Raw genomic sequence first — 27,460 nt, 5'->3', positions numbered from 1 at the left:
TTATTTGGAAACAGGGTCTCACTAAGTTGCTGAGAGCCTCACTCAGTAGCTGAGGCTGGCTTCGAACCTGTGCGATCCTCCAGTCTCAGCTTCCCAAGTGCTGGATTACAAGTGTGCGCCACCACATCCGGCTTCTATTTTATTTTTTATTTGGAAACATGGTCTTGCTAAGTTGCTAAGAGCCTCACTAACTTGCTGAGGCTGGCCTTGAACCTTCGATCCTCCTGTTTCAGCCTCTCAAGTACTGAGATTACAAGTGTGTACCACTACACCAAGCTTAATGTGTATTTTTAAAGAAAAGCTTGTGGAGAAAATAAATCAGTACAGATAAAAAAAAAAGACTTTCTTGCTGGATGTGGTAGCGCACGCTTGTAATCCCAGCACTGAGGTGGTTAAGAGAGAACTGCGGGTTCAGGGCAGGCTCAGCACCTCATGAGGCTGTCCGCAGCTCAGTGAAAGCCTGTGTCAAAATTCAAACAGGGCTCAGGGTGTAGCTTGGAGGTAGAAGGACCCGGGTTGTTTTTAGCACCACAAACAAAACACCGTGTTAGGAGCGTGTGTGTGTGGTGTGTGTGTGTGTGTGTGTGTGTGTGTGTGTGTGTGTGTGTGTGTGTGTGTGTTGCTGGGGCTGGAACTCAGGAGCATTCTACCTCCAAGCCACACCCCAGCCCTTTTTTAGTATGAAACAGGGTCTCGCTAGGTCGCCGAGGCTGGCCAAAAACCTGCGATCGTCCTCTCGGCCTCTGAGATTACGAGTGCGCTAGCACGCCAGCTGCAAAAGAGCCTCTTTAGCGTTCAGTCCCGATTAACTTTATGCTGCACCCTCACTTGGCAGGAATGTAAATACCAACGTTTGACAGCCAGCTGAAGCTTCAAAACAGAGGGCAAGTGAGGAAGCAACTGCTGGGCTGCCAGCAGTCGGCAGGGAATCACGCTGAGGCGCCGCGCCCTCCAGGCGCTCACCGCCCACCCGCGGCCCGTGAAGGCCACAGAGCAGGAAAACCAAAACTCACATCGCCTCATACTGCTCGCCGGCCTCCACCACTGAAGGTGCTAATAGAACTCTGTCCAGCTGCCCCTCACTGAAACAGAGGAGGAGCACCCGCCAACAGAAGCCTGTGGACAGGCATTCCCTTGGTAACCGATGCCAAGCCCTGCGGAAAGAAGTGCTCACCTGGTCGTAGGCTGCTACTTGGGCGAATCCCACGGACACCCACTTCTCTGCCGACGCCGTAGTAAACAGAGTCAAGGTGGCAACACACTTTTATTTCAATCTTCAAACACGAACAGGACGCCAACCCGTGCAAGTAATAATAAAAGAACAGAAAAAATGCCAACGAAAGAAAACGTTTAATAACACGAGCACTTCACAGTTCATAGCAGCGCGCTGGCGTGCTGCCGGGTCCTCTGGCCAACGAATCCCAACAACAGGGACCTGAACAAACCCCGATGGGCACCGCAGCGGCCCCGCTCACAGCTGTAAACCTGACCCTGAAACGTAGCCAGGTATTGTGCGTGATCACAACAGAAACTAACTAAGACAAGAAACAGCAACAGAAAAGTAAACGAGGCCCCCATAAGGCATCGGGGGCACTGCTGGCGGCCTTCATCCCAGCAGCCAGAGCGCGAGTCGTGTTTATGGCAAACCCACACCGTTCAGGCGCTCGGCCAGCAGGCCTGAGTCAGAGGCGTCAAGGACAGTCTCGTCCCCCACAGTCTTTTTTTTTTTTTTGGTAAATGTTTCATATAAAACATGAAATCAAGTTCTACTTTATTAAAAAAACAATATCTTAATAGTAAAAATATATATGTTTAAATTTCTCTTTTAAAAACATGTGACGCAATACTTGAAGAGGCCTGGCTCTGACTGCCCGCCGGCACGGTACTTAAGGCAAAGGCTCAGGAGAGGAACACTGGCCCCGCTGGAGGTCGAGTCGAGGGCGGCGGCGCCGCGGGCCGTCAGCGGAAGGGCTTCTCCCGCACGTTCACCGAGCCGTCCGCCATCCCGAAGTAGACCCTCTCCGCCATGTTGATGAAGAGGCCCGTGTCCACCACGCCTGCAGCACAGAGGAGGGAGATGGGTCAAGTGTCAGCTTCCTAAGGCAGAAAGAGTCAAGAGCCACGGGGGCTGGAGCAGACATCCCAAGCCTTCCATTCATCATTCTAAATGAGGACTCTAGCGCCTTCCTCGCCGCCACTGCGATGGGGTCGTTTCTCTATTTCTTCCCGTCACCACCCCCCCAGCTTTCTTATTTTCTGTGCCCCAATGTGCCCAGCCGGCCGCCCTGGAGCCTCTGCCGTGCCGCAAGGGACGCTCTCCTCCAGACTCCATACACCGCTGACGAGTCCCCCCTCCCAGCCAGACCCCCGGCCGGCGCCCACCCCAGGGCGGCCAGGCCTCCTCGGACTTTTCCAGGACGCACACGGACGAAGGAGCCGCAGCAAGGCACGCCCAGCTCCTCGGTCACCGAGAAGGCGCCCGGAGGGGCAGGAAGAGGCCACCTGGGCCTCCAGGTCTCCAGAAGGCGGCAGAGGCTCCACACAGGTGCCAAATACATTCGTCCAAGGGCACACCCGGCCACTCGCAGGATGCGGAGGCAGCGCCCCCGGCGTCACGGAGGAGAAACTGCAGGACCGCTCGGAAAACGTTTGTCACTGGTCCGCCAACGCGGAACAGTCCTGTCTAGACCCCCGGCGGGTCTACTCCCAGACACGCGACCTGAGGCCCACATGCGGGCGTCACAAGACACGGGTACGGCGTTCACAGAAGCACAAACTGAGGATACCCAGTGCATAAAGGCAGGACCAGCGTGGAGATTTCACAATGAAATCCACCATTTTATGTAATTAAGATGTAATAATTACAATCTTTTTTTTTTTTTTCAGTACTGGGGATGAAACCCAGGTGCATTCTATCTCTGAGCTACACATCTAGTCCTATTCTTTTATTCTTTATTTTGAAACAGGGTCTCACTGAGTTGCAAAGGGCCTAAGTAGCTGAGGCTGGCTGTGAACCACGATCCTCTAGTCTCAGCCTCCCAAATGCTGGGATTACAGGCGTGCGCCACCATGCCCAGCTAATAATTACAATTTTTAAAGAGCAGGATGGGTAAATATTTTTTCCACACACAATGAAAAACTACTGAGCCCTGAGAATTAACTACTACTACACGTAGGCATCCCCCAGACATATTTACATACATGCACAGGCCGCAATGAGATGGCGTTGAGCAAGCATCAAAGACTTGAGGAACCTGGTGCAGGGCAGGTAGTCAGTACAGTCTGCTCCGCAAAATCACAGACCTGCTCATCCCAGACCCTTCTAGCAGAGGCTGGAAACAAACGCCCATGAGGGGTGGAGGTAAGCGAATTATGTTATAGGCCATAAAATGAAATACCAGTTATTTTTAAAGTATGGGAAAGAAAAGCCCACAAAAAACAAGGGTGATGTTAATACGAACCAATATGAATACCCTCCAAGATGGGAGCCATCAGGAAACGAAACGCGTACACAGCACGCTCGCTGGGCTGGGCCTCCACCCCGGTGTTTGTGAAAGGCCATATAACCTAGAGCACACAATTCTGTGGCGCGCCGGCTGCCCAGGCAGGTGGGTGAGCGGCCGCGTGGGAAGGGGATCTGAACGTGCCCCGTCAGCTTTCCTCTAGCTGTGATCAAAATGCCTGGCAGCACAAGTCAGAGGAGGGTGTGTTTGGTTCACACTCCTAAGTTTACCCACAGCTGGGCAGCTCCACGAGAGACAGGGCTACAGCAGGAATGGGGGGCCCCGGCAGAGGGGAGCCTGGGGACATCTCCCTGCCCCAGAGCCACCCGGGGCCGCCACCTCTCCCAGCCATGCCGCCTCTGGGCTTCCTGGCGCTGGGACCATGCCTTAGACATTAGTTTTTTGGAGGACATCCTAAACCCAACCATAATAGAACTAGGTAATTTCAAAAGCACAAATGAAATTATAACTTCCAAAGATAGCCCTCAATAAACAAATAAGTGCACAGTGAGTCACTGAAGGACATAAAGGTCCCTGGTACCAAACTGCCTGTACAACTAGAGGTTCATGAAGGCAGGGAAGTGGCGCCAAGAGCTTCCTCTTCAAAGACTCCGCCACACAGGGGCCTTCACATGGAGCTGACTTCAGGACAGGCCTCGAGCGCGGAGCCACGGCAGCGGAGATCTGAGCACAACTGCTGAATTCCGCGATGTGAAGGCGACTGGCCCCTGACGCCAGACAAAACACCGGGAGGGCAGAGGATGTGAGAGCGGTGGCTTTGCCCTTCAACAGAGGCTCTGTGTGCCCGAGGGACGCCCGCCCGCGGGCACAGGGCAGGGGGACAGCAGAGTCACTGCTTCTCCTGCTCCCGCCCAGCAGTGCACCAATGGGGGAAACTGGGCGGATGGACGGGAGGCGCACTGGGTCCCTGACCACACCGCGTCTGCTGCAGAGCAGCCTCTTCACGCTCTGCACCGCGAGGTCTGATAAACCCGGAGCTTCTCTAGGATCCGGCTTCCACACATTCACCAGGAGAGCAGAGATGGGAACCTCTTCACAGAGGAAGCCAGGGACAGCCCGAGCGCAAGCCAGAGCGCCTCTAGTGGCCGCCGCAGGAAGCCCACCCAGAGGGACAGGTCCCTGGGTCTGTGCGGAACTACCAGGGGCAAGTCCTCAAGTCTTACTACGCCATCTCTGTGCCATCCCTCCTCCTGCCTCCATGGCACTTTAATTTTGCCATTACAGAGATAACACTAAGCAAGGGAATGAGTAAAACTTATCTTTTTTAAGTAAAAATTCCAGTCAAGCTGGGTGTGTTGGCACCCACCTAAAATCCCAGTACTTAGGATGGATACAGGAGAGTCACAGGTTCAAGGCCAGCCTCAGCAACTTAGCAAGGCCCTCAACAACTTAGCCTCCATTTCAAAATAAAATATAAAACAGGGCTGGAGGTGTAGCTCAGAGGGGGAATGTTCCTGGGTTCAATCCCCAGTGCCACACACACAAAAAGTCCACCCAACACACTGGGCACAGGGGAGCACGCCTGTAATCCCAGAGGCTGAAACAGGAGGATCACAGGTTTGAGGCCAATGTGTGGTAACTCAATGAGACACCATTTCAAAAAATGAAAATAAAAGCCGGGCGTGGTGGTGTACACTTGTAATCCCTGCACTTGGGAGGCTGAGACAGGAGGATCGCATGGGTTCGAAGCCAGCCTCAGCTACTTAGTGAGGCTCTCAGCAACTTAGTGAGACCCCGTTTCCAAATAAAATATTAAAAAAAAGGTCTGGGAGTATAGCCCGGAGGTAGAAAGTCTCTGGGTTCCACCCCCAGTACCACCAAAAAAAAAAAAAAAAAAAAGAAAAAGAAAAAAAGAAAATAAAAACTACAAAGGACTGGGAATGTAGCTCAGAGTTAGAATGCCTGTGGGTTAAATCCCCAATACCAAAAAAAAAAAAAAAAATCCAGTCAACAAAAGACTAAAATAAACTAAAGCAGAATTAGAAAAATTAGCAAATTCCCTTCTTTATTACACAAAATATCTTAACACCATTTTTGTCCCCAAGTAACACGGTAACTTAGCATCTGGTATGCTTAAGTCATGGTGAAGACAGATCCTTTCTCCGCAGTGATCTCTTCCTTTGACAAACACTTGTGGGCCGGGCACTGTTCTAACTCATTTACCCTCCCAACAACCCTTTGAGATAGCAACTAGTTAGCCTCTTACAGAGGGAGAAACTGAGGCACGATGCAGCTGGCGGCCCAAGTCCACGTTGCCGCAGCATGGCTGGCGCAGGACCTTGGCTCTGGACTCCACCCACACCGCGCCTCGTCTCTTCTCCACGGACCCGTCTGCCTCCTGGCCAGTTCTACCCAAAAATACTCCATGACACGGACGCTCCCCTTAGACTCGAGAGGCAGTCTCGATCTCCTGAGAGCCAGCAGCTCAACCCTGCGTCCTCCTAACCTCCCCAGAAGGCCCGCGGCGCTCCCTCTGCCTGGCCAGGAGCTCCGGCCTCTGCTCAGCCCTCCCGAGGGCCTGCCCGGCTCCTACGCCGTCACTCCCCGCGCACAGCCTCCCCTCAGCCCCGGGCTCAGGCGGGCGGATGAAGCTCAGGGTGGACAGGCAGAAGGGCCAGGGCTCTCACCGTGGTGGGTGTGAGCAACTTGGCGCTTCTAGTCCACTTCCCCCTCTGCGGCTACCTCTCCCAAGAGACCTTTTCCAACACTTAGCACCCCACGTACATTGCACCTGGACGATGATGCTGAACAGGGGCAGGTCAAAAGCCGCCCTCCCATGGACCTTGCCAACGAACGCGCACGTGCCGCCCAGCACGCCCGGCGGCCCTCCAGAGCCAGCCCTCGGCCCACCACGTGCGTCCACACAGCTTCCCGCGTGCACCCGCTCCCCCGGAGGGCAAATCCCTCAGGCACATGTGCCTCGGCCTCTGCCCGGGGAAGGCGCCCACGGAGCGTGTAAACCCAGCCACTCCTGCAGCAGAGGGACTGTCAGAGTCGAGGCTGCAGTCCCCAGAGGAAAGGAAAGCTTCTGCCAGGGACAGCAGCTGAATGTCGGCAGCCCCGACCCTGCAGCTCCCGGCACCCCAACTCAAACAGGCTGTGAAACACACAGCCCAAAGCTGCTGGGTACGCAAGTCACCCCTGGGGAAAGGCAAAGGAGGCCGAGCTGCGTCAAGGAAGCCCAGCCTCCCCGCCACGTCCACGTAGCCTGGCGCCGCACTTCTGTGGCCACGGGCCCCGTACCTGGGATCATTTTGATGGCTGTGTTTACTTCACTCCACTTGTGCACCCGGTCAAACTTCCAGTCCAGGATAAAGTTCCCGTTGTCCGTCACCACAGGACCCTGGAAGAAAACGCTCCACGTTGGCCAAGGATGGGGGCGCAGGCAGGCAGAGGGCAGGGAAGGGCGCGCTCTGGAAGGCGGTGCCCCGGAACAGCAGTGAGCTCGGAGTCCGAGCGCCCTGGGCTCCAGCCTGATGCCACGGAGGGGCAGAGGCCACTGACCCGCGAGCCACGGCCTCCTGGCTGCACTGCAGGACGATGAAGCACACGTCACAGGCAGGAGTGCACACCCCCCGGAAAAGGACGGACAAGCCGTAGCAAGGATCCCAGTGAGAACCACAGCGACGGCCAGCGCCTGCATGATTCTCAAAGCCTCGCACAAGTCCCAGCAACAACGAGACAAGACAGTGCTGTTCCGCCCATCACCACGCCCCCAGTCAGCAGGCCCCCACAAAAGCCAGGGAGCAGAGCCAGGGCCAGGGATCGAATGTGAGGGGTGGTTTAGTATCTAATTAATCCAGAAGCCTTCCAGTGTGGACACTAGAAAGCAGACTGAGTGTTTAAGAACTCAGACAGCGACGGCAACACCAGGGTCACGGGTAAGGAGACAAGGACTCCCCTGAGGCTGGGAGGGGGGGCGCCTCAGCTAAGAACCAGGCAGGTGGGCGCGGGGCTCCCGCCTGGACTAACCCAGCCAAGAGAAAGGGCCTCCACACCCCTGCGGGCGCCCCAGCTCCCAGTGAGCTGCGCGCGACATCACAGCCCTGCTCAACCAGGGACTAAGCCCGACTTTTACAAAGGCCAAAAACTCCCTCCAGGAGGAAAACACATCAAAATAAAAAAGTACCAATATGGTTGCAGATGGTTTCGTTTCTGTATTCCAAACTTATTACACAGTTATACATAAAACCATAGTTACGTTTTGGACTATCACTTGTGTTTATTAATAAGAGGAAACAGAAGCTGAAGAGGGCCCTGGTCGAGGGTCTGGAGTGCACACCTGAGCAGTGGTCACGCCCCCAAAGGTCTACAAGGGAACAGAGGAGGAGAAAACGACAGCCGGAACCTGACAGCTCTCTGCCTGGCGGTGGCCGCAGCCCTTCAGCAGGGTGGTCCAGACCTCAGGGACAAGGGTAAGACCACCCGAGGAACATCAGATCCGGGGAGAGAGAACCGCCCCCTTTACTGCAGAGCCACACCACCACCTGTGGTCTTAATCCACACAAGACCCATCACAGGCGTCAATGAGGCAGGGGAACCGATCTGACACAAGTGAGCCAGGCTGGCGGCCGGGCTGGAGCTGAGCTGGTGCGCCTGCGGGCCCGGCCACTCACCGCCTTGCTGACGGCCATCCGGAGCTCGGCCTCGCCCCCGAACCTCCTGGTCACGGCGCGGCTCACTGGGACGTAGGCCATCGGGATGACCTCGATAGGGATCCCCTTGTGCCACTGCTCCCCAAGGTTCTTCGAATCTTTCCTGGGAAGAAAGAGTCCAAAAGACACAAAGTAAATAACCTCAAAGTAACAAACACCAAGCTCAGTACTGGGGCTGTTTAGATGGTGGGAGGGAAAGGGAGCAGGAGCAACAGGCTGGGTGCCGGCCAAGCCTGTAATCCCAGGACTGGGAGGCTGGCACACTACTTAGCAAGACTTTCAAAATAAAAACAGTGCTGGGAGTGTAGCTCACAGGTAGAATGCATCTGCGTTCAATCCCCAGTACAAAAAGAAAAGGGGGGTTAGGGACAGGATACATGAGGCTTTAAAAGTATTAGCTATCTTATTTTGGGAAATATTTGAAGCTGGTGCAGTGGTACACACCTGTAATCCCAGGACTTGAGGGGCTAGAACAGGAGGACCAGAGGTTCAAGTCCAGCCTCAGCAACTTAGTGAGATCCTGTTTCAAAATAAGTGATAAAAAGGGATAGATCTGTAGCTCAGAGGTAGAACATCCCTGGGGTCAATTGCCAATAAAAAAGAGATTCGAAACAAATGTGACAAAACATTTAAAATTTGATATGGCTGGCCTTATTTATTACAAATTTATTATTTGTGCTCTTCCTACAGCTCTATTTCATAAGTAAACACACACATATTTAGTTGATGTGCTCAGCACAAGAACCTCCTCCCAGACTCCTTCAAGGCAAACTCAGGGCCTGGTCAGACTGTCCAGAAGGGTCAGGAGAGGGTCACGGGTCACATGCTTGGAGCCTGACAGGAGGCACAGCCTGCTGAGTCACTGCCTGGGGCAGGTCTTCCTGCTTCCTGAGGCTCCTGGAGGAGTTAATGAGTGATACAGGAGGAGGAGCTCACAGCACCGGCTTCCTCTCCCACCCCAGGAACACACGAAATGGCACTGGGTCCCAGGCAGGAGTCTCAGAAAGCCAGGGGCGCCCTCTGTCCCTGCAGACTCCCCCACTACCAACAGGGAGGAGTTGAGAACACAGGACTACCTGAAGTCTGCGATAACGATGAAGCGGCTGGCATACCCCGCCACGATCTTCTCCTGGGTCAGGCAGCCCCTGCGGGGGAAGAGGCCGGTGAACAGGCGGCACGCCCCAGCGGCAGCCTCAGCTCAGACCCAGCCCAGACCCGCCGGCCTGCACTATTTTGTCTGCAGTACCGGACGAAAGCTGGGAACGCTCTACCCTCAGCTGCACCCCTGGCCCTTCTTTGCATTTTGACCCAGGGTCTGGCTCAGTGGCCCCGGCTGGCCTAGAACTTCCAATTCTCCTGCCTTGGCCTCCAAAGCAGCTGGGGTGACAGGCGTGTGCCTCCACACCTAGCTCAACATTTCATTTTAGAAGAGCCACCCTCAATCCCCTCACTGCCACCAGGAAGTGAACTAGAGAAACACGAGCCTGTGTCAGGGAGAAACCAAAAAGTGGACATGCTCCCATTCGGCCCCACGCCCCACTGCGAGCATCTGAGAGGAAGAGGGCGTTGGGGAGCCGTCCTGGCGACGCGGCTGAGGAAGACAACTTAAACACCTGCCCTGTGGGCTTCTGACAGCCAGGGTAGTGGCGTGGAGACCCCAGCCTGCACCTGCAGACCCGGGCCAGCCTGTCTCTACTGCTCACCAGCTCAACCGCCTGCTGTCTGAACCAGGATCACAGACACAGGAAGATCGCAGACAAGATTGCAGACAAGAGCGCAGCTTCAGGCCCCGTGCCATTCACCCAGCTGCTTGTGGTTCAGGTCCAGGAGAACCTCACTTCCTCCACTCACGCTCCCCGTCCCAGGTTAACCTCAGGAAACACCCCTTAAGTTCACAATAACAGCCCTAGCTGCTCACAGACATAAGAGCGCCTGTAAAGCAAAGGCCACACACCGGTGCCCGCAGACCTAACACTCCAGATGAACAGTACGCTAGCTCAGCCTGCGCCGTTGTCAAGTTTTGAGTCAGCAGAACGAAGATACACAGAGAACCCATTAGGAGGCACAATCTCACTGAAGAGGCCCAGGTTCCTGGCCCAGCCCAACACTAATGACCAGAAACCAGGCCGGCTCCAAGGTCACGTGGTTATCAGTGTCCTGGGAGAAAGACCCACTCGCATATATCACAGGGACAATTTGTTTACTCTGCGCCCCATTTTGCTAAAGATTAACCGGCAGACAGTCCTTGGCAATGAAGCCCCACGGCACTCACCCGCCGCCCTTGATGAGGTTGAGATCCGCATCGACTTCATCAGCACCGTCGATGGCCAGGTCGATCTGTATTGGGGAAGGGAAGGTGCAAAACCATCAGAACTCTTTTTTGGTTTTGGTACTGGGGATGGAACCCAGGAGCATTTTAACTACAAGCAACACCTCCAGCCCTACTTTACTTTTATTTTGAATGAGAGCCATGCTAGCTAGGTTGATGAGAGTCTCACTACTTGCTGAGGCTGTTCTAGAACCTGTGATTCTCCCATCTCAGCCTCCCAATGCTGGGATTACGGAGGCTGGGCTAGGCTTGATCGTGCAATAACACCTCATTAGGTCCTCAGCAGCCCATCAGCTACTGCAGGATTCCCTCCTAACCATCAATCAACTGGGACTCCGAGAGGTCAAAGCCCTGCACAAGGCCCTCTGGGCTTAGTGAAATCTGTTTCAAAGTAAAGAATAAAAAATTAGGCTGGGGGCACAGCTCAGAGGTAGAATGTCCTGGGTTCAATCCCCAGCACCACAAACTGAGAGAGAGAGAGAGATCTACACAGATGTGAACAAACATTCAATTATGTTCCTGGACACTAAAATCCCACTGAGACCCCTCCCACACCCCGGCTGCCCACTCCCTTTCTCAGGAGGCCCCACCAGAGCCCACCTGCACACGGCTCCTCCCACCCGAGAAGGGCCTATCCCACCACGCCAGGGCATGGTCCCCGCTCTACTCACACTCCCTCTCCCAAGCCTGCCACTCGCAGCAGTGTACCCTCTCTGTGCCTTTCCACACCCATAAACTGGGAAGTTATGATATGCACGTTCAGTACGGCCAGAGGCCAACGCACTCAGAATCAGCACCAATGCCTCGTGCTTGGCAATGGCTCAGAAAATGCTGGCGGGCCAGGACGGTGCCACCGCGCACCGCGTCGGCTCCGGTCTCCTCTGGACGACCCACGTCTGGCAGTCCTCTCAGCTTGCACAAGTCCACAGCTGCCTCAGAGGAAGGCTGCCACTTCCGTGGAAGCGTCACAGGCCGGCCAAGGACTCCAGGGAGCCTGGACCCAGCCCGGAGCTCGGCCGGCTCTGCTCCCTCCAGGGCTATGTATCAAAGCGAGCACTATCAACTCTCCACTCGAGTCCTCGGCCAGGGCTGCTGTTCAGGGTCCCAGGAGAAAAGCTGGCATGACTAACCGGCCTTTTCCCTCAACCTGGCATGACAGCTGGCACCCGTGAACACGTGACAGCCACAAGACAGGAACATGGGAGTCTGTGCACTTACCTCTGGGTGTCGATCCAGGTCGCTGAGGGTCAGGCCATGCTGCAGGATGAGCTGCCGGGCCTGGGGAGGACGGGAGAGAGCGCCTTGGACTCCAACTCTTAGGGCTCCTTGTTAGGATTAAAGGTATGTGCCAACAATTCAAGCAGGATTCTCAGAATTCTTTTGGAGTTAAGTGTCGAACTCTGAGGCCTATCCGGGCATGGTGGCATACACCTGTGATCCCAGTACTTGGGAGGCTGAGACAGAAGGATCACAGGTTCAAGGCCAACCTTAACAACTCACCAAGACCTGTTCCAAAATAAAACAGGACTGGGGCTGGGCATGGTGGCACAAGCTTGTAATCCCAGTACCTGGAAGGCTGAGACAGGAGGATCTCGGTTTGCGGCCGGCCTCACCTACTTAATGAGGCCCTCTGCAACTTAGTGAGACCATTTCAAAATAAAGAATAAAAATAGTGCTGGGGTGTAGCTCGGAGGTAGAGTGCCCCTGGGTTCCATCCCCAGTACCACAAAAAATAAGTAAAAATAAAATATGACTGGGGTATAGCTCAGAAGTAGAATGCCCTTGGGTGGTTCAATCCCCAGTACTATACACACACAAAACCCCTGAGGCCTGACCCAGGCTCCCTCTCAAATCCTGACCTGGCTCGCCAAGCCAACACTGCCGATTAACCGTGGGAGCTGAGGAAGGCAAAGGGCGCACAGCGCAGGCCGGTCCCCACACTGAGCTGGGGTGCCTCGTCCTTGGCACCACGCCTTGGCCCCAACGCTCCTGCAACGCTGAGTACAGATTCCTACTGCAAGGACCCAAGAGGGCACCTTTCCCGGGGAGCCAGGCCCCGCAGGGTGGCGCTAAGGTGAAGGACAGCAGCTGGCGTCACCGCCCAGCAGCGACAGTGCCGAGGGGCCTCTATACCACTGCTCGCCTGGCAACACGCGGAGACAGCAACTGGGAACTCTCCTCGAAGGCATCAGTTCAATGTTCTCTAAGAGTGCAAAGCGCCCGACAGGCGCAGAGAAGGGGCTCACGGCACCGCTGGAGGAGTGTGAGCTAGTGCGGCCACTGGGGGACGGCTTCCCCCAAAGACCAGAAGAACTCACAGGTGACCCAGCCATCCACGACGGGTACCCACCACCAATGTCCATGGGCTGAACACACGCCGCACCCCCGCGCTTCCCGCAGCACTCGACAACAGCCAAGACAAAGAAGGAACCCAGGAGTCCCGATGGACGGGTGGAGCGGGCCGTGACACCTGCAATCCTGGTCCTTGGGAGGAAGACTTGAGCATCTGCTCCCTACTACACAAATAAATACGAGTAAATTCAGACTGCTGCCAAGGAGCTCAGAGGGGGCAGTGTAAAGCTGCTTCCTGCAGGGTGTGCGTAAAGCTTAGGGGCAGGAGGTCTGCTGGGAAAAGTGATTTCCGCCTGGTCTGCTGAAGCCTAGAGGAGGTCAGTCCAAACAGTGGCCTCCTGGAATTGTTCCTTAAGACGGCTGAAGCCTGGGCTCCAGGACACCACCTCAGGACCCCAGGGACTAGGACTTTAGGCCAGCCCTATCAGCAGGCCCCTTCGATGGATTCCTCCAGAAGCCCTCTGAATGACGCCGCAGCTGCACAAGATCTTAAGCCATGACCACAAATGGCCTGAGCCTCATCCTCCCTCCTACAGGCCAAACTGTCTCCTCCACACAAGTCTGTTCAAGTCCTTGCTGTGGTGGCGACCAAGGAGAGCCAGGGAGCCCCGAAAACGAGTGCTCTGCCCAGGCCCAACGAGCCCACCTGCCGTGTGGCCAGCTCGGACATGTCCCCATCCCAGCCCCAGCTGGTTACAATCCAAGTAAGAGTCCGGCCGATCCTTTCAGGCCCCATCAGGAGCCAGGAGACGACCAAACCCCCAACCACCTTGTGAGGCATGACTGGTGTCCTCAGCCCCCCTCCACCCCTCACCAAAGTCTGGGGAGCTCCAAACCTCCAAGGCACTCTCACCCCCAGGCCCACGTGCTCCCCTGAGAGCACTTCCTGATTCCAAACATACCCACTGCACCTTTGCTCTTTTCCTGGCAATTCTTTTCCAACTGCAGTGGCCCCCAGCACCTCGGAATGTGACAGGCGGGCTGCTGAGGTTATGGAGGAGATAAAATGAGGTCCCTAGAGTGAGTCCCAGACTGGCGTCCTTCTATAAAGGGAGGCTTTGGCGGAGACGAGCACTGGGAGGCGAGCACCCAAGCCCGAGGAGAGAGGAGGTGACGGGCCCAGGCCAACTAATGCAAGCTGGATGCAAGAGGCTCAGGACAGGAAAGGCCGCCACAGCCCCCCCAGGGAGCCGCCCCCCAACCTGGGCCTTGGACTTCAGCTCCAGAATGAGCAGACAGGTGCTTCTGACCTTTTGAGCGTGGGGAGAACCAAAGACTGAACCCAGGGCATTCTACATCCCAGTCACACACCCAACCTTTCTTATTTTGAAACAAGGTCTCAAAATTGCTGAGGCTGGCCTTGAACCTGCAATCTTCCTGTCTCTGCCTCCCAAGTACTAGAATTACAGGCATGTGCCACCACAGGAAAACTTTCTGATTTGTAAGCTACATCTACCAAATTCAACATGCCGGTCTTACTACAGGAGTATTAACCCATCATGGCTGGGTCAACACAAGCTGAGGCCTCCTCAAGGTGGAGCAGAGCCTGCCTCCTCATCCAGCAGGGGCCCTTGGGAATGGCCAGAAAGCCAGTGCTCAGCGTGTGCTTCTGAAGACCAGCAGGAAGCAATGCTTCTCTGCAACCTCTGTGCGCCCACAGCTCTGCTCAGGGGCGGAGGCGTGCGCAGGCCAGCGGTCCTTCTGCCTTTCACAAACTCTACACTACAACCTGAAAACTCCCCACTCCCCCACTACTTAATCCAAGTGCGGGGGGGGGGGGTCTTGCCTTACGTCAGACCTGGCTTGCAAATGGGTCACTTCCCTCTTCTAAAAGCCTGTAACTTTAAAGGGAAATCTACCGAAATCATTTACAGCCCTTTAGGTTTGTTTTAAACATAGGGCACAAAATAGCTTGATTTCCTTTCAATAATCTCAGGAGATTGCATTGGGCTAAATAAACTTAACACAGAGTGAGTCTGGACTTGGGCAGCGGGAGGGTAACTGAACAACAGAGTCTGCAGAGCCCTGTGAACTCTGAGTGACTCTTCTACTTATTTAACTGGGCTGGCCAGCAGATTCCAGATGGGACAGACCATTACCATTATCACAAAACACAGGTGGGTTAAGCTGATGCTATGCTAAAAACACAGGCATGACTTTCAAATATTGCATTTTTTTTCTTTCCTTTTTTTTTGGGGGGGTGGTACTGGGGATGGAACCCTTCTACTGCTGGGCTACACTCCCAGACCTATTTTATATTTTTATTTTTATTTGGAAATGGTCTCTTAAGCCAGCGCGGCTGGCTTCGAACCTGCGCAATCCTTCTGTCTCCACCTCCCAAGCACGGGGATGACAAGCGTGCGCCACCACGCCTGGCAGCTTTTTTTTTTTCCTTGATGGTACTAGAGGCCTCTACTTCTGAGCTACATCCCAGCCTCACTAAGTTGCTACATATGGCTTCGAACCTAAGATCCTCTAGACTCCTGACGTGTGTCCACCACGCCCGGCCCGAAGACAGCAATGTAAGCATCCGTATTAGCTTTAAAACTTGGCTTTAAATCCCAAAATCTTTAAAACTACAATAAAGAATTTTTTTTTTTCTTTTTGGTACAGGGGATAAATCCAGGGCCATTCTACCTCTTAGCTACACCCTCAGTGTGTCACCATGCCCAGCTAAGGAATTTTTCTTAAAGGCATAAACCTCACAGAAGAAGCAAACATACAAAAAAAATAAAAACTCAGCCGGGCACAGTGGCGCACGCTTGTAATCCCTGCGCTTGGGAGGCTGAGACAGGAGGATCGCACGGGTTCAAAGCCAGCCTCAGCTACTTAGGCTTTCAGCAACTTAGTGAAACCCTGTTTCCAAATAAAATATTTAAAAAAAAAAAAGGTCTGGGAGTATAGCCCGGAGGTAGAAAGCCTCTGGGTTCCACCCCCAGTGCCACAAAAAAATAAATAAAAACTCAGCAGGTCAGTCAAAGGATGGTTAAAATTGACTGTCAATGTGACTAGTTGAGGGATGAGAGGAAAAGTGTAAAACCCTTCTGGGTGTGTCTAGGAGTGTTTCCAGAGACAAATGTCATGTGTGGGTCAGCGCACAGCATACAAGACTCACCCTGCCCCGAATGCATGGGCACCACCCATGGCTTGTGCCAAGGCGCCAGCGCCTGTGGACACCTGTGGATACCTGACCCAGGCTCTCCGGCCTTTGAATGTGAACTTGCACCAGCGACTCCAGGGGCGTCCAGGCCCTCGGTCCACCCAACCCCAGTAGGGGCGGCATCACTGGCTGAGGCCGCCTGCCTGCTACGCTGGGCAGCCCGGCTTCCTGGCCTGCAGATGCCACGGCAAGATGAGCTGGCCTCAGGCTGTCCATCAATCACCTCAAGATGTCATATACTTAAGCTACTTATAAGCATACATCAATATGTATAACTTTATACATACTATAATTAATTCTACCAGCTCTGTTTCCCTATAGAAACCCACTAGCTTTGACTGATGGGGAATGGTGGGTGGTAGAAATAAGTACGGCGAGTACTGGAGAAGGCTGAGGAGCGCCAGAAGAACACCAAAGACTCCACCAGAGATCCCAGAAACAGCGCTACCCAGACTCCATACAACAGGTCCAATGGGAGAAGCTGAACAGGGAAGCCGGGCGTGGTGGTACACGCTTGCAATACCAGTACTTGGGAGGCTGAGACAGGAGGATCGCAGGTTCAAGGCCAGTCTCAGCAATTTTGCAAACCTCTCAGTAGCTTAGTGAGACTGTTTCAAAATAAAAAGTAAAACAGGGCTCAGAGGTAGAACACCCCTAGGTTCAATTCACAGTACTACCAAAAAATAAATTAAAAACCAGGGACATCTGGCTGAAAGGCTACTTAGAACCTGCTGTATCTATACACCCTCTTTTTCTATCCCAAAGCAGCATGCCGACTCTTGGGGAAAGAAAACACAGCTGGGCTTGGGCGAGCTGCAGGCCCAGTGAGATCAGGGCTCTGCACAGCAGCTCCGAGGCCCAGGGGCTTAAGGACGAGCATCTGGGATTCACCCTCTTCTCACTGAGGCTGGCGAGCGGGAGGTGACCCCACCCCACCCCAGGAGCTGCTCTCCCAGGCCTCTCACCCCCAGGAGTCCAGCCTGGCTGGCTCTCGGGCGGCAGAACAGCTCTGATAGCAAGAGCGGCCAAGCCCTGGCGCAGACGCACTTCTCAAGCCTCTGCTGGCATCTCCCGGCCACGTCCTATTAGCAAACTAGTCACAAGGTCACACTCAGAATCAAGGAGACCCTGCAAAATGTTAGACTTTCCCCCAGACCACAGGCACTAGACTAAAACAAGAGCAGGCTGCACCCAAGCACTGAAGATGCCCTCAGCTCAGTGCTCCTCACCACCCGGCGCCCAGGACACAGGCAGCTCCTCAGGGAAGCCGACCAACCGGGGGAAAGAGGAAGGCTCCAGGGACGGCTGGACGGGCAGGCCCAGCCCAGGCCCAGCGTCGCCAGCCCGGGCCGCCCTCTCCAAAACGGACAGGGTTCAGAAACCCCAGGAGAGCTTAAAAGGCCCAGCAGTCCAACAATATTCTGACTGTACTGGTTGTTAAAAAGATTGTTTGGTCAAACTCATTATACTTACACTATAAAGAGTAATTTTATATACTTTATAAACTTTATGCACCTTATAAACTCTATGTACTTTATAAACTTTATGTACCTTATAAACTTTATAAACTTACACTACAAAGGGTGATTTTTACTATATGTTTTACCTCCAGTAAACTGGAAAAAGCAACTAAGGAAACATATACAAGAAGAAATCTTTTTTTTTTTTTTTTTTACAGTACTGGGGATTTAACCTGGAGGAGTCCTACCTCCAAGCTACACTCCAGCCCTTTTTTTTTTTTTGCGGTACTGAGGATGGAACCCAGGAGCATTCTACCTCCGAGCTACACCCTCAGCCTTATTTTTTATCCTTTATTTTGAAACAGGGTCTCACTGAGTTGCAAAGGGCCTCACTAAATAGTAGCTGAGGCTGTCCTCGAACCACAATCCTCCTGTCTCAGTCTCCCAAGTGCTGAGATTTTAAGTGTGTGCCACTACGCCCAGCTCCTAGCCCTATTTTTTTATTCATCGTTTCGAAACAGGGTTTCACTAAGCTGTGAAGGGCCTCACTAAGTAGCTGATCTCCTATCTCAGCCTCCCAAGGACTGGGATTACAAATGTGTGCTACCACACCCAGCTAGAAAAAGCTTTAAGTCCATGCATGCGCGCGCGTGCGCGCGCACACACACACACACACACACACACACACACACGCACGCACGCACATGCACACACACATCCTCACAATACTGCAAAAACTTAATTCAAAAAACGTGAACAAGACTCTATTTAAAAAGTAACTTTTGGCCGGGCGTGGTGGCACACGCTTGTAATCCCCGCACTTGGGAGGCAGAGACAGGAGGATCGCGCAGGTTCGAAGCCAGCCGCCTGCGCTGGCTTAGGAGACCCTGTTTCCAAATAAAAATGTAAAAATAGGTCTGGGAGTGTAGCCCGGAGGTAGAAGGGCTTCCAGAACCCCAGTACCACCAAAAAAAAAAAAAAAAAGTAACTTTTGAAAACAAACAGGTCAGCCAGGCGTGGTGGCGCACGCTGGTAATCCCCGCGCTTGGGAGGCTGAGACAGGAGAATCGCGCAGGTTCAAAGCCAGCCTCAGCTACGTAGTGAGGCTCTCAGCAAACTAGTGAGACCCTGTTTCCAAATAAAATAGAAAATAGGTCTGGGAGGAAGAAAGCCCCTGGGTTCCACCCCCAGCACCACCAAAAAAAAAAAAAAAAAAAAAAAAACAAAAGGGTCCTTAGAAATTAAATCTGTGAGAATTAAGACCAATAAAAGGTTTAAAAAAAAGACAACTCTAAAAGTGAAGATTTAAAAGAATAAAATAAACTGGGTGAGATGATGCATGCTTATAATCCCAGTACTTCAGAGGCTGAAACAAAAGAATCATAGGTTCAAGAACAGCCTCAGCAAGTAATGACTCTCAGTAACCTAGCAAGACCCTGTTTCAGAACAAAAAATAAATAAAAAGGGCTTGGTAACCAGGGATGATGGCACATCTTGTAATCTCAGCACTTGAGAGGCTGAGACAGGAGGATCACAGGTTCACAGCTGGCCTCAGCAATTTGTGAGGTCCTCTGCAACTTGGTAAGACCCTGTTTCCAAATAAAGAATAAAATAAGGCTGGGGTGTAGCTTGAAGGTAGAATGCCCCTGGGTTTCCCAGTACAGGGGGGGGGGGGGCAAAAGAAGCCAGTCCTGAAATATGAACGTCATAATAAGGGTTCCACAAGTAAAGATCAGAAATAAATGGTTAAGCCGGGCATGGTGGCGCATGCTTGTAATCCCAGCACTTGGGAGGCTGAGACAGGAGGATCGCGGTTTATGACCAGCCACAGCTACTTAGTGAGGCCCTTCACAACTCAGTGAGACCCCGTTTCAAAATAAAGCATCAAAAATAGGGCTGGGCGTGTAGCTCGGAGGGAGAATGCCCCTGGGTTCAATCCCCAGTACCAGAAAAAAAATTGTCTCCTACACAGGATCATGCATAATAATGGTATCAATGGCCTCAAAATCAAATTAAAAATGAAAGAGAGCCGGGCATGGTGGTGCGCGCCGGCAATCCCAGTGGAGGCCGAGACGAGAGGCTCAGAGCTTCGCAGCCAGCCTCAGCAACTTGTGAGGCCCTCTGCAACTTAGCGAGACCATTTTAAAATAAAAAAAAAGTAGGGCTGGGGTGTAGTTGGGAAGTAGAATGCCCCTAGGTTCAGTCCCCAGCACGAAAATTAAAAAACCAAGGAGAAACGCTTTCGAAATGCCTAGCAAATTATTTAACACGTCCTGGGGAACAAAACTGACTGAGCTGTTATTTGCATGTACAAATATGTAGCAAGAAGGCCCGCTATCATGTATAATAACAATGCACCAATAAAAAATGCACACTAAAATGAAAAAATGACAAGGCAGGATTCTCCAGGGAGCTGAGCGACTGAGAGATGGGTGCTGGTGCCCACTCCCGCGGCTCCTCTCCTTCCCTCGCTCCCTGGACCACCTGGCTCCAGGGCCTCCTCAGACGCCCCTTCCACCTTCCAACGAGAGCATCAGCTGCGGAACCAAGGGCCGTCCTGGTGCCGCTGGCGCTCCCTCCACTCCTCCCTCCACTCCTCTGCCTCAGCTTTCTCACTCGTATATAGTATTACAGAGCGACAAGACGGCGGTCTCCGAAGAGCAGCGCCGGGTCACTGAGCGCCTCCCCGCCTGGCTCCCCAGAACCACGTACCTGGAAGGAGGTGGGAATGCACACCAGGTTCAGATTCTCCTGCTTCACTCTTTCAGCTGCAGAGACAAAAGGCAGGTTGGTGGTTTGCATTCGCCTCTGTCACGCCTGTGTGTTCAAAAGGCCTGGGCGCACCGGCCGCTGACTGTCATTCCTGCTGACTGTCATTCCATGGGGGCTGTCAAATCCCTGGTCAGAAACCAGGGCACCTGAAGCCCAGAGGGCCTCACTGAGCACAGGACGAGCAAGGTGGGTGCTGCTGCCCCAGGCCCTCCAGCCCTTACACCCCAGGAGCTAAGGCCACTCAGTGGCGGGCCAGCCCAATCCCAGGCAGTCTAGCTCGTCCGCCTCACCTTTTCAAGGAAGTCAGAACTTTGTGCGTCTAGCAAAAAATAAATCTACCCTATGCCCCAGAGAGTGCTTAAAAGAAGCTTGTTTTAAGCAGTTTGGGTTTGTTCATTTATTCATTTTAAACTTCCAGACAGCTTTATTTTTAAGTTATAAGAAAAAAAATCATCTTCCTAAAATTTCAAGTCTTTTGACCACGGGGCCTGACTGTCTCAGCAGGTTCAGAAGCCACTGTCATGAAGCCCGCAGTAGTTCTGTGTCCTACCACTGTCCACACGTGGCTAGGGAGGATGGCCTCAAGAAGCCTCCGGAGGCTGGCAGCCCAGTACCCCGTGCTGTGAGGGGGGGCCTGCCCCAGCCCAGAGGAGAGGAAAGAGCACTCAGGCAGGCCTCTCCTGGGCTTTGTGCTTCCAAACAATGAGCAGGGTGCAGAACCTGCTGAGCAGCAGAGGCTGACAAAACTGCACCTCTCCTAAGCCCAACAAGGACCCAGTCAGAGCGAAGCCAGAGCCTGCAGGAAGCCACGGGAGCATCCATCCCCAGGGTCCCTAACAGGCGAGCCCACCTGCCCGCAGGATTCAGAAGGCCCCCATGGGAACGCACCATCAGGGTGCCGACACCCTGCTGGGGCCACAGTTCCACTCCCTCCATCTGGGCAGAGCATGCCCAGCAGGGGTCCCCCACCCGCCTGAAGAGGCCCCAGAAAAACCCCTCGCTCCACAGAGGGGCAGAAACACTAGAGCCTCAGGCCCGAGCCGGCTCCCTCCCCCCCCTTCCCCGCCATCCGGCCATCAGAACCAAAGCACACACCTATCCGCTGCACGGCATGGACGATGGTGGAGCCGCTCCCGATCCCCAGCACTTGGTTATTCTGTCAAAACAGAAAAAACCAAAATATGTTAATGCTGTATTTTACGTCCGCTTCAGGCTGCTTCCTAGAGCAATGTAATCCTATGACCAGGTGCAGGGTAGAGACTGCACCTGTTTCCCACACACACACCCCACCCGAGTGCCCTAGGCCATGAACCCAGAGCCTCCTCTCATATCTGACTCTGCCGGCAGGACCACTCCTCCCCGCAGCCCACCAGACTCGCCACACAGCAACTGCACAGCCTCCCAGAAACCACCTGCAGGTAAGCACTATAGGATTCTCCACCAACCCCAGGGAGGCCAGCAAAAAGTAAAGGCCCAAGAAGCCAGGCGTGGTGGCAGACGCCTATAAAACCCTAGCGCTTGGGAGGCTGAGGCAGGAGGATGGCAGGCTCCTGGCCAGCCTCAGCAACTTAGCAAGGCTAAGTTTTTGATACTGAAGGTTGAATGCTAAGGCATTCTACCTCCAAGCTGCACCACAGCCCTATGATTTTCTATTTCAAAACAGAGTCTCACTACCTTGCTGAGACCTTGCTAATGCACTGAGGCTGGCCTCACACATGAGATGTCCTGACTCAACCTTCCAAGTAACAGGATTACAGGCCTGCGCCACCTCACCCAGCCTAAAGAATTTTCCTTTTGTTGTTGTTTTGCTCTGTTTGTGGTCCTGGGGATTGAATCCAGGGGCACTGTATCTCAGGGCTACACAACCCCAGCCCTTTTTACTTAGTGTTTTCAAACAAGATCTCACTGTGGTGCTTTAGGCTGGCCTTGAGCCTGCCATCTTCCAGTCTCATCCTCCCAAGTACTGGGATTACAGGTTTATACCACCAGGACTCAAATAAAACCTTAACACCATGCCAGGCACAATGGCACATGCCTGTGACCCCAGTACTTGGGACGATGGTCTTGAACCTGAGATCCTCCTGTCTTAGCCTCCTTAGTATTTCAAAATAAAATGTAAACTGGGCGTGGTGGCACATGCTTGTAACCCCAGCATTTGGGAGGCTGAGACAGGATGACTGCTGTTCAAGGACAGCCTCAGCTACTTAAGCCCTTTGCAACTCAGTGAGATCCTGTTTCAAAATAAAGAATTAAATAAATAAATAAATAAATAAATAAAATGTAAAAGATAGGAGTGGTGGCACACTCTTGTAATCCCAGTACTTGGGAGGCTGAGAAAGAAGGATCACACAGGTTCAAAGCCAGCCTCAGCTACTTAGTGAGGCACTCAGAAACTTAGTGAGACCCTGTTTCCAAATAAAATATGAAACAGATCTGGAGGTGCAGCTCAGAGGTAGAAGGTCCCTGGGCTCCATTCTCAGCACCACAAAAAAATAAATAAAATAAAATAAGACTGGAGGTATAGCTGGGAGTAGAAAAACCCTGGGTTCAACCCATGGTACAAATAAAAAAAACTTAACACATATGTTCATTTTATACATGGATCATGATTTTACATTTTCTCTCAAAAATTACCTTTTAACAGTTATCACCCCTGCCCACAAACACACCCCACACACACAGCAACCCTACTTTCAATAGAAATTTCAGGAAGTTCCGTTTGCTGAAACACTATTGCATTTAACATTGTTTGGAGTCTGAACAATTGGTCAACAATTTATTTGCAAGGGAAAGCCCATTGTGAAACTTTCTTTGTAGGAAAAAGAAAAGTCCTGGAAGCCCTAGAGACAAACAGAGGGCCAGCGCTAAACCCTCCACTCCCATGGGACAAACGCCACAATAATACCCAGGGCAAGCCCCTGAGCCCCGCGCTGATACGCTCGCTCCTCTCAAAATTAGACTAACCCGAGACTAGCAAAGTGCCGCACAGTGGCACACGCTGTATCTCAGTACTTAGGAGGCTGCGACGGCAGGATAACAGGTTCATGGCCAGCCTCAGAAGTTACTGAGGCCCTGTTTCAAAATAAAAAATAAAGCAGGGCTGAGGGTATAGCTCAGAGGAAGAATGCCCAGGGTCAATCCCCAGTACCACAAAATACATCCATGTATCATACATCTAGAAAAGATTAGGAAGTATGACCAACAGGTAAAGAGAATAGGGGTGGGCTCACAAGTCAAATACCACGCCCCTGGCGAGCACACACTTGTAACTAAAAATGCTTCTAGGTGGGCCCTTCCTATCTACACAAGACTTTCTCCATCAACATCTGTGTTCCTCACTTCTACCAGCTCACTTCCCAAAGTCACCAAGGGCACCTCGGGCGTGGGCCATCAGGGCAGAGCTGGAGACTCCACCCGTGAGGATGTCCCCGAGAAGACCTGCGCCCAGCACGGCCCTGTAGCCGCCTGGGCAAACCCCACAGGCGAGAACTTCAGGGCAAGGGCCAGCATGGTGTCATCACAACGTCACCGCACAAAACAGCAAGTATCTCAACATGTAATCATCTTCAAGTAAAGAGAAAATGTCTTGACTGCTCAATGCCTAGATAGACTTAACCTGACCCTCACACTGGACCTGAAGCTGCAAGCTCCAGCTACACAGTAATTCCACCGGCAGATTCCTCCTTACCAAGCTCAGCTGTATACGGCAGCCGTTTACGCACGTCCCTCGCAGACTCCCAGGCAGGGGGCTGGCGAGAGGATTGAACCTGGGTACAAGGCTTTAGGAAGAGGGGACGAGTTGCAGGGGCCTGCCAGATCCAAGGGTGTGTGGGGGTGTGTGTAAGGCCTCACTAAGTTGCGGAGGGCCTAAGTAACCGAGGCTGTCACAAACCTGGATCCTCCTGTCTCAGCCTCTCCAGTACTGGGCCCACAGGCGTGCACCACCATACCCAGCTCAGACCCACAGCTCTTAAACCATGTATTCCTGCTGTATGAGAATCCAATGACTGGCCCAGAATCAATGCCCCAGCCAAAGGCTGCCTGCAAGAGGGCCCAACAGCAGGCCCTTGCAATGGCAATTCTAAGCCACTCTTCACAGGTCCAACACCAGAACATCTCACCATGTTCAGTGGGGTAACCCTCAAATGCTCCTGCCGACCAACTGGAACCACTGCCCACCAGCTTCTTCTAGCTAAACCACTAAAAAAACAAAGCCCAGGCTCCAACGATAACAAAGGAGTGAGACCGCAGACCTTCAGGAGGGCGTAATCTTACTCGGCAATCCATCCTGGTAATCCATCCTGTAACTACACCGAGAGACAGGCAGATCTGAACACAGGAATACAAAGAATTCAGCTAAGAACTCTCTAAGCTCTCCATCCACCCGAAAGTGCCAAGTCTCCACACTGAACGCAACAGGACTAAAACCCTACGCCCAGAGCGGCTAAGCAAAAGGCCACAACCCAAGCCCACATCCTCCGTAATTGTCTCCATACTCCACACAAGTCAACAAATATTTCCTGGGCAAGTCTCAAGGTGGCTAACACTGGACACAGATAAGGTTTACACTCTTCTCGGAACTTCCCCTGTAGGAGCTGTGAAAAACAACGACACAGAACTAGAACAGAAGCCACCAACTCAGAGCACCTACGAGATACCAGGAATCACAAGGGAGCACTCTTCTTCTCAGAAAGCTAAGGAAAAACTCAAAGAAATGGCCTCTGCCGGGCTCAGCACCTTAGTGAGGGAGGCCCTCTGCAACTTAGTGAAACCCTGTTTCAATAAAAGTAAAATAAGGCTAGGAGTGTAGCTCAGAGATAGAATGCCCCCGGGTTCCATCCCCAATACCACAAAAAATAAAATAAAATAGCCTTTGCAGTAAACTCTACAAGACAAGCATCTTAACAGGTGCCCCCCAAAAGGCCAGCACAGATCACCCAGGACTGCCTGGCGACTTTACTGGATGAAGCGGCTAGAACACTCTGGGGCTCTCACCAAACATAATTGTAATCAAAGGTCAGGGAGACGTGTCACCAACTATCAATATATATACATTAACAGACATCTTAGATATAGAGCTTTTCTAGTTGTATAGATTTCATTTATACATCTATTAACAATTAACTTTATGCAAGTAGTCTGAAATCTCATTGGCCCAACTTTATGGCTATGGCTCTGAATCCCAAATGTAAGGGCAAACTACAAACGTTATCTCTCATAGCTCCTACAATAAATCCTATTGCTAAAGACTTGCAGCAAGTTACCCCGAACTGGGCAGCAGTGGACGCGGTGGAAGGGCATGGGGAAGGGAGTGACTTGGCTGTTCTTTCTGCAGGACAGGCTGAGCCATGGGTTAGGCACCGGCCTCCCACTGATCCCCAGGCTAGTTCAGAGAACTGGTTCTTGCAAAGTAACTTTGTAAAGCATTAATAGGAAGAAGGGAAATCTGACACCATCTTCCAAGAAGTGGGAAAGGAGAAAGCCAGGTGGGGTGGCACATGTCTTAAATCACTGTAACCTGGGAGGCTGAGACAGGAGGACTGACTGCAGGTTGGAGGCCAGCCTCAGCAACTTAGAAAGATCTTCAGTAACTAAGCCAGACTCTTGTTTCAAAATAAAAAAGGAAAAGAGCTGAAGGTGTAGCTCAGAGGTCCCTGAGTTCAATCCCCAGTACCAAGAGGGGTGGGGGGGGGGGAGCCAGACATGGTGGCAATCGATTGTAATCCCAGCACTAGAGGCTGAGACCAGATGATAGCCTCAGCTACTTAGTGAAGCTCTCCACAACTTAGTAAGACCCTGTTTCAAAATAAAGAATAAAAATTTGGGCAGGGGGTGTAGCTCAGAGGTAGAATGCTCCTGGGTTCCATCCCCAGTACAAAAAAAAAAAAGAAGCCAGGCATGGTGGCGCACGCTTGTAATCCCAGCATTTGAGAGGCTGAGACAGGAAGATCGGGGTTCAAAGACAGCAGCCTCAGCTCCTTAAGAGAGGCCCTTCACAACTCAGTGAGACCCAGTTTCAAAATCAAGAATAAAAAAAAAAATAGGGCTGGGGGAGCAGCTCGGAGGTAGAATGCCCCTGGGTTCCATCCCCAGTACCTCAAAAAAGAAAAGAAAAGAAAAGAAGAAAGAGAAAGAAAGGAAGGAAGGAAGGAAGGAAGGAAGGAAGGAAGAAAGAAAAAGAAACAAGGAGCAAAGCCAGGCAACTCCACCACAGGGCAAAAACACTCCACTAGACTTCCGCTGAAGTACTATAATTAAGAGAAGTAATTTGATTGGTGACGGCAAACCCACTTGGGTTAGGAAACTCCACAAAGAGCACCACACCTGCCACTTAAACTGTCCGGAGCACCTGCTGGCCATCTCCGCAGCCCCGCTTTAAAGCCCCCCGAGCCTGTCAAAGGAAAGGGGAAGCGTCCAGCCCTGCTCTCGCTGGCTCGGCCTCTCCTTCCCTGGCACTCGGAGACGCGCGCCACGCTGGGAGCTTCTTGGAGTGAAGTCTCAAAGCATCTGCAAACCCGCCCCCCACGGCCGCCCAGGCCCTGGAGGCAGCCCCGGGCCCGTCTTCCCCCCGGGCCCCGGCAGCCCCGGCGAGCGCCTCTCACCTGCGCCCCACACAGCGCAGGCTCCGCTCTGCAGAGCGCTCCGGCGGGGCTCGGCGAGGCTGCACGCTCGGGCGGCCGCCCGCACCGACCCCAGGCCTGGACGGCCCGTCGGGGCTGCGCAGGGCGAGCACCCCGCCCTCCAGGAACGCGCCCGCCGCCCGCTCACCCTCACGTGGTTCTCCACGGCCGCGCGGCCCGCCAGCCTCTTGGCCTCTTCGGCCTTGGACATCGTGGCGGGAACCGGGCAGGCGCCGTCGGGGTCTCGGCCGCCGGAGCCCGAGCTGCCCACGCCGCCGCGGGTCCCGGCCTGGGCGCGCCCGGGCGGCTGCACGTGGGAGCCGGGGCCCCAGCTGTGCCCGCCCCCGCCGGAGGCCGCGCCCCCGGCCCGCCCGGGCAGCGGGGCCAGGACCCGCCCGTAGAGAGTGCTGAAAGGCCCGGGGCGCTGCATCCCGACGCCGCCGCGCTCCAGCCTCTGCCCGCCCCGCCCCCAGCCACTCCGGAAATCCGGCCGCCCGCGCCTGCCGCGCGGGGCTGGCTGGGAAGTGTGGCTCTGCGGCCGGCCGGACACCGCCCACAATGCCCCGCGACGCGCTGCCCGTGCTCGAC

The 27,460-nt window shown here is 53.4% G+C and overlaps 1 protein-coding gene across 1 annotated transcript; it reads right to left on the bottom strand.

The window, feature by feature from the left end:
• Positions 1–1,959: 1,959 nt before the first annotated feature.
• Positions 1,960–27,302, bottom strand: RPIA (ribose 5-phosphate isomerase A; the record flags this gene model as incomplete). The annotated part of the gene is made up of 9 exons (XM_080711848.1): positions 1,960–2,057; positions 6,768–6,867; positions 8,141–8,282; positions 9,256–9,324; positions 10,452–10,516; positions 11,727–11,786; positions 20,193–20,248; positions 21,348–21,408; positions 27,021–27,302. The coding sequence occupies 9 exons, from the start codon at positions 27,300–27,302 to the stop codon at positions 1,960–1,962; spliced, it is 933 nt and encodes a 310-aa protein (XP_080567974.1).
• Between the last annotated feature and the right edge of the window lie 158 nt (positions 27,303–27,460).

Source organism: Muscardinus avellanarius (genome assembly GCF_963383645.1).
Source record: "Muscardinus avellanarius genome assembly, chromosome: 15".
Taxonomy (NCBI): Eukaryota; Metazoa; Chordata; class Mammalia; order Rodentia; family Gliridae; genus Muscardinus; species Muscardinus avellanarius.
This window is presented reverse-complemented; position numbering and strand designations above follow the sequence as displayed.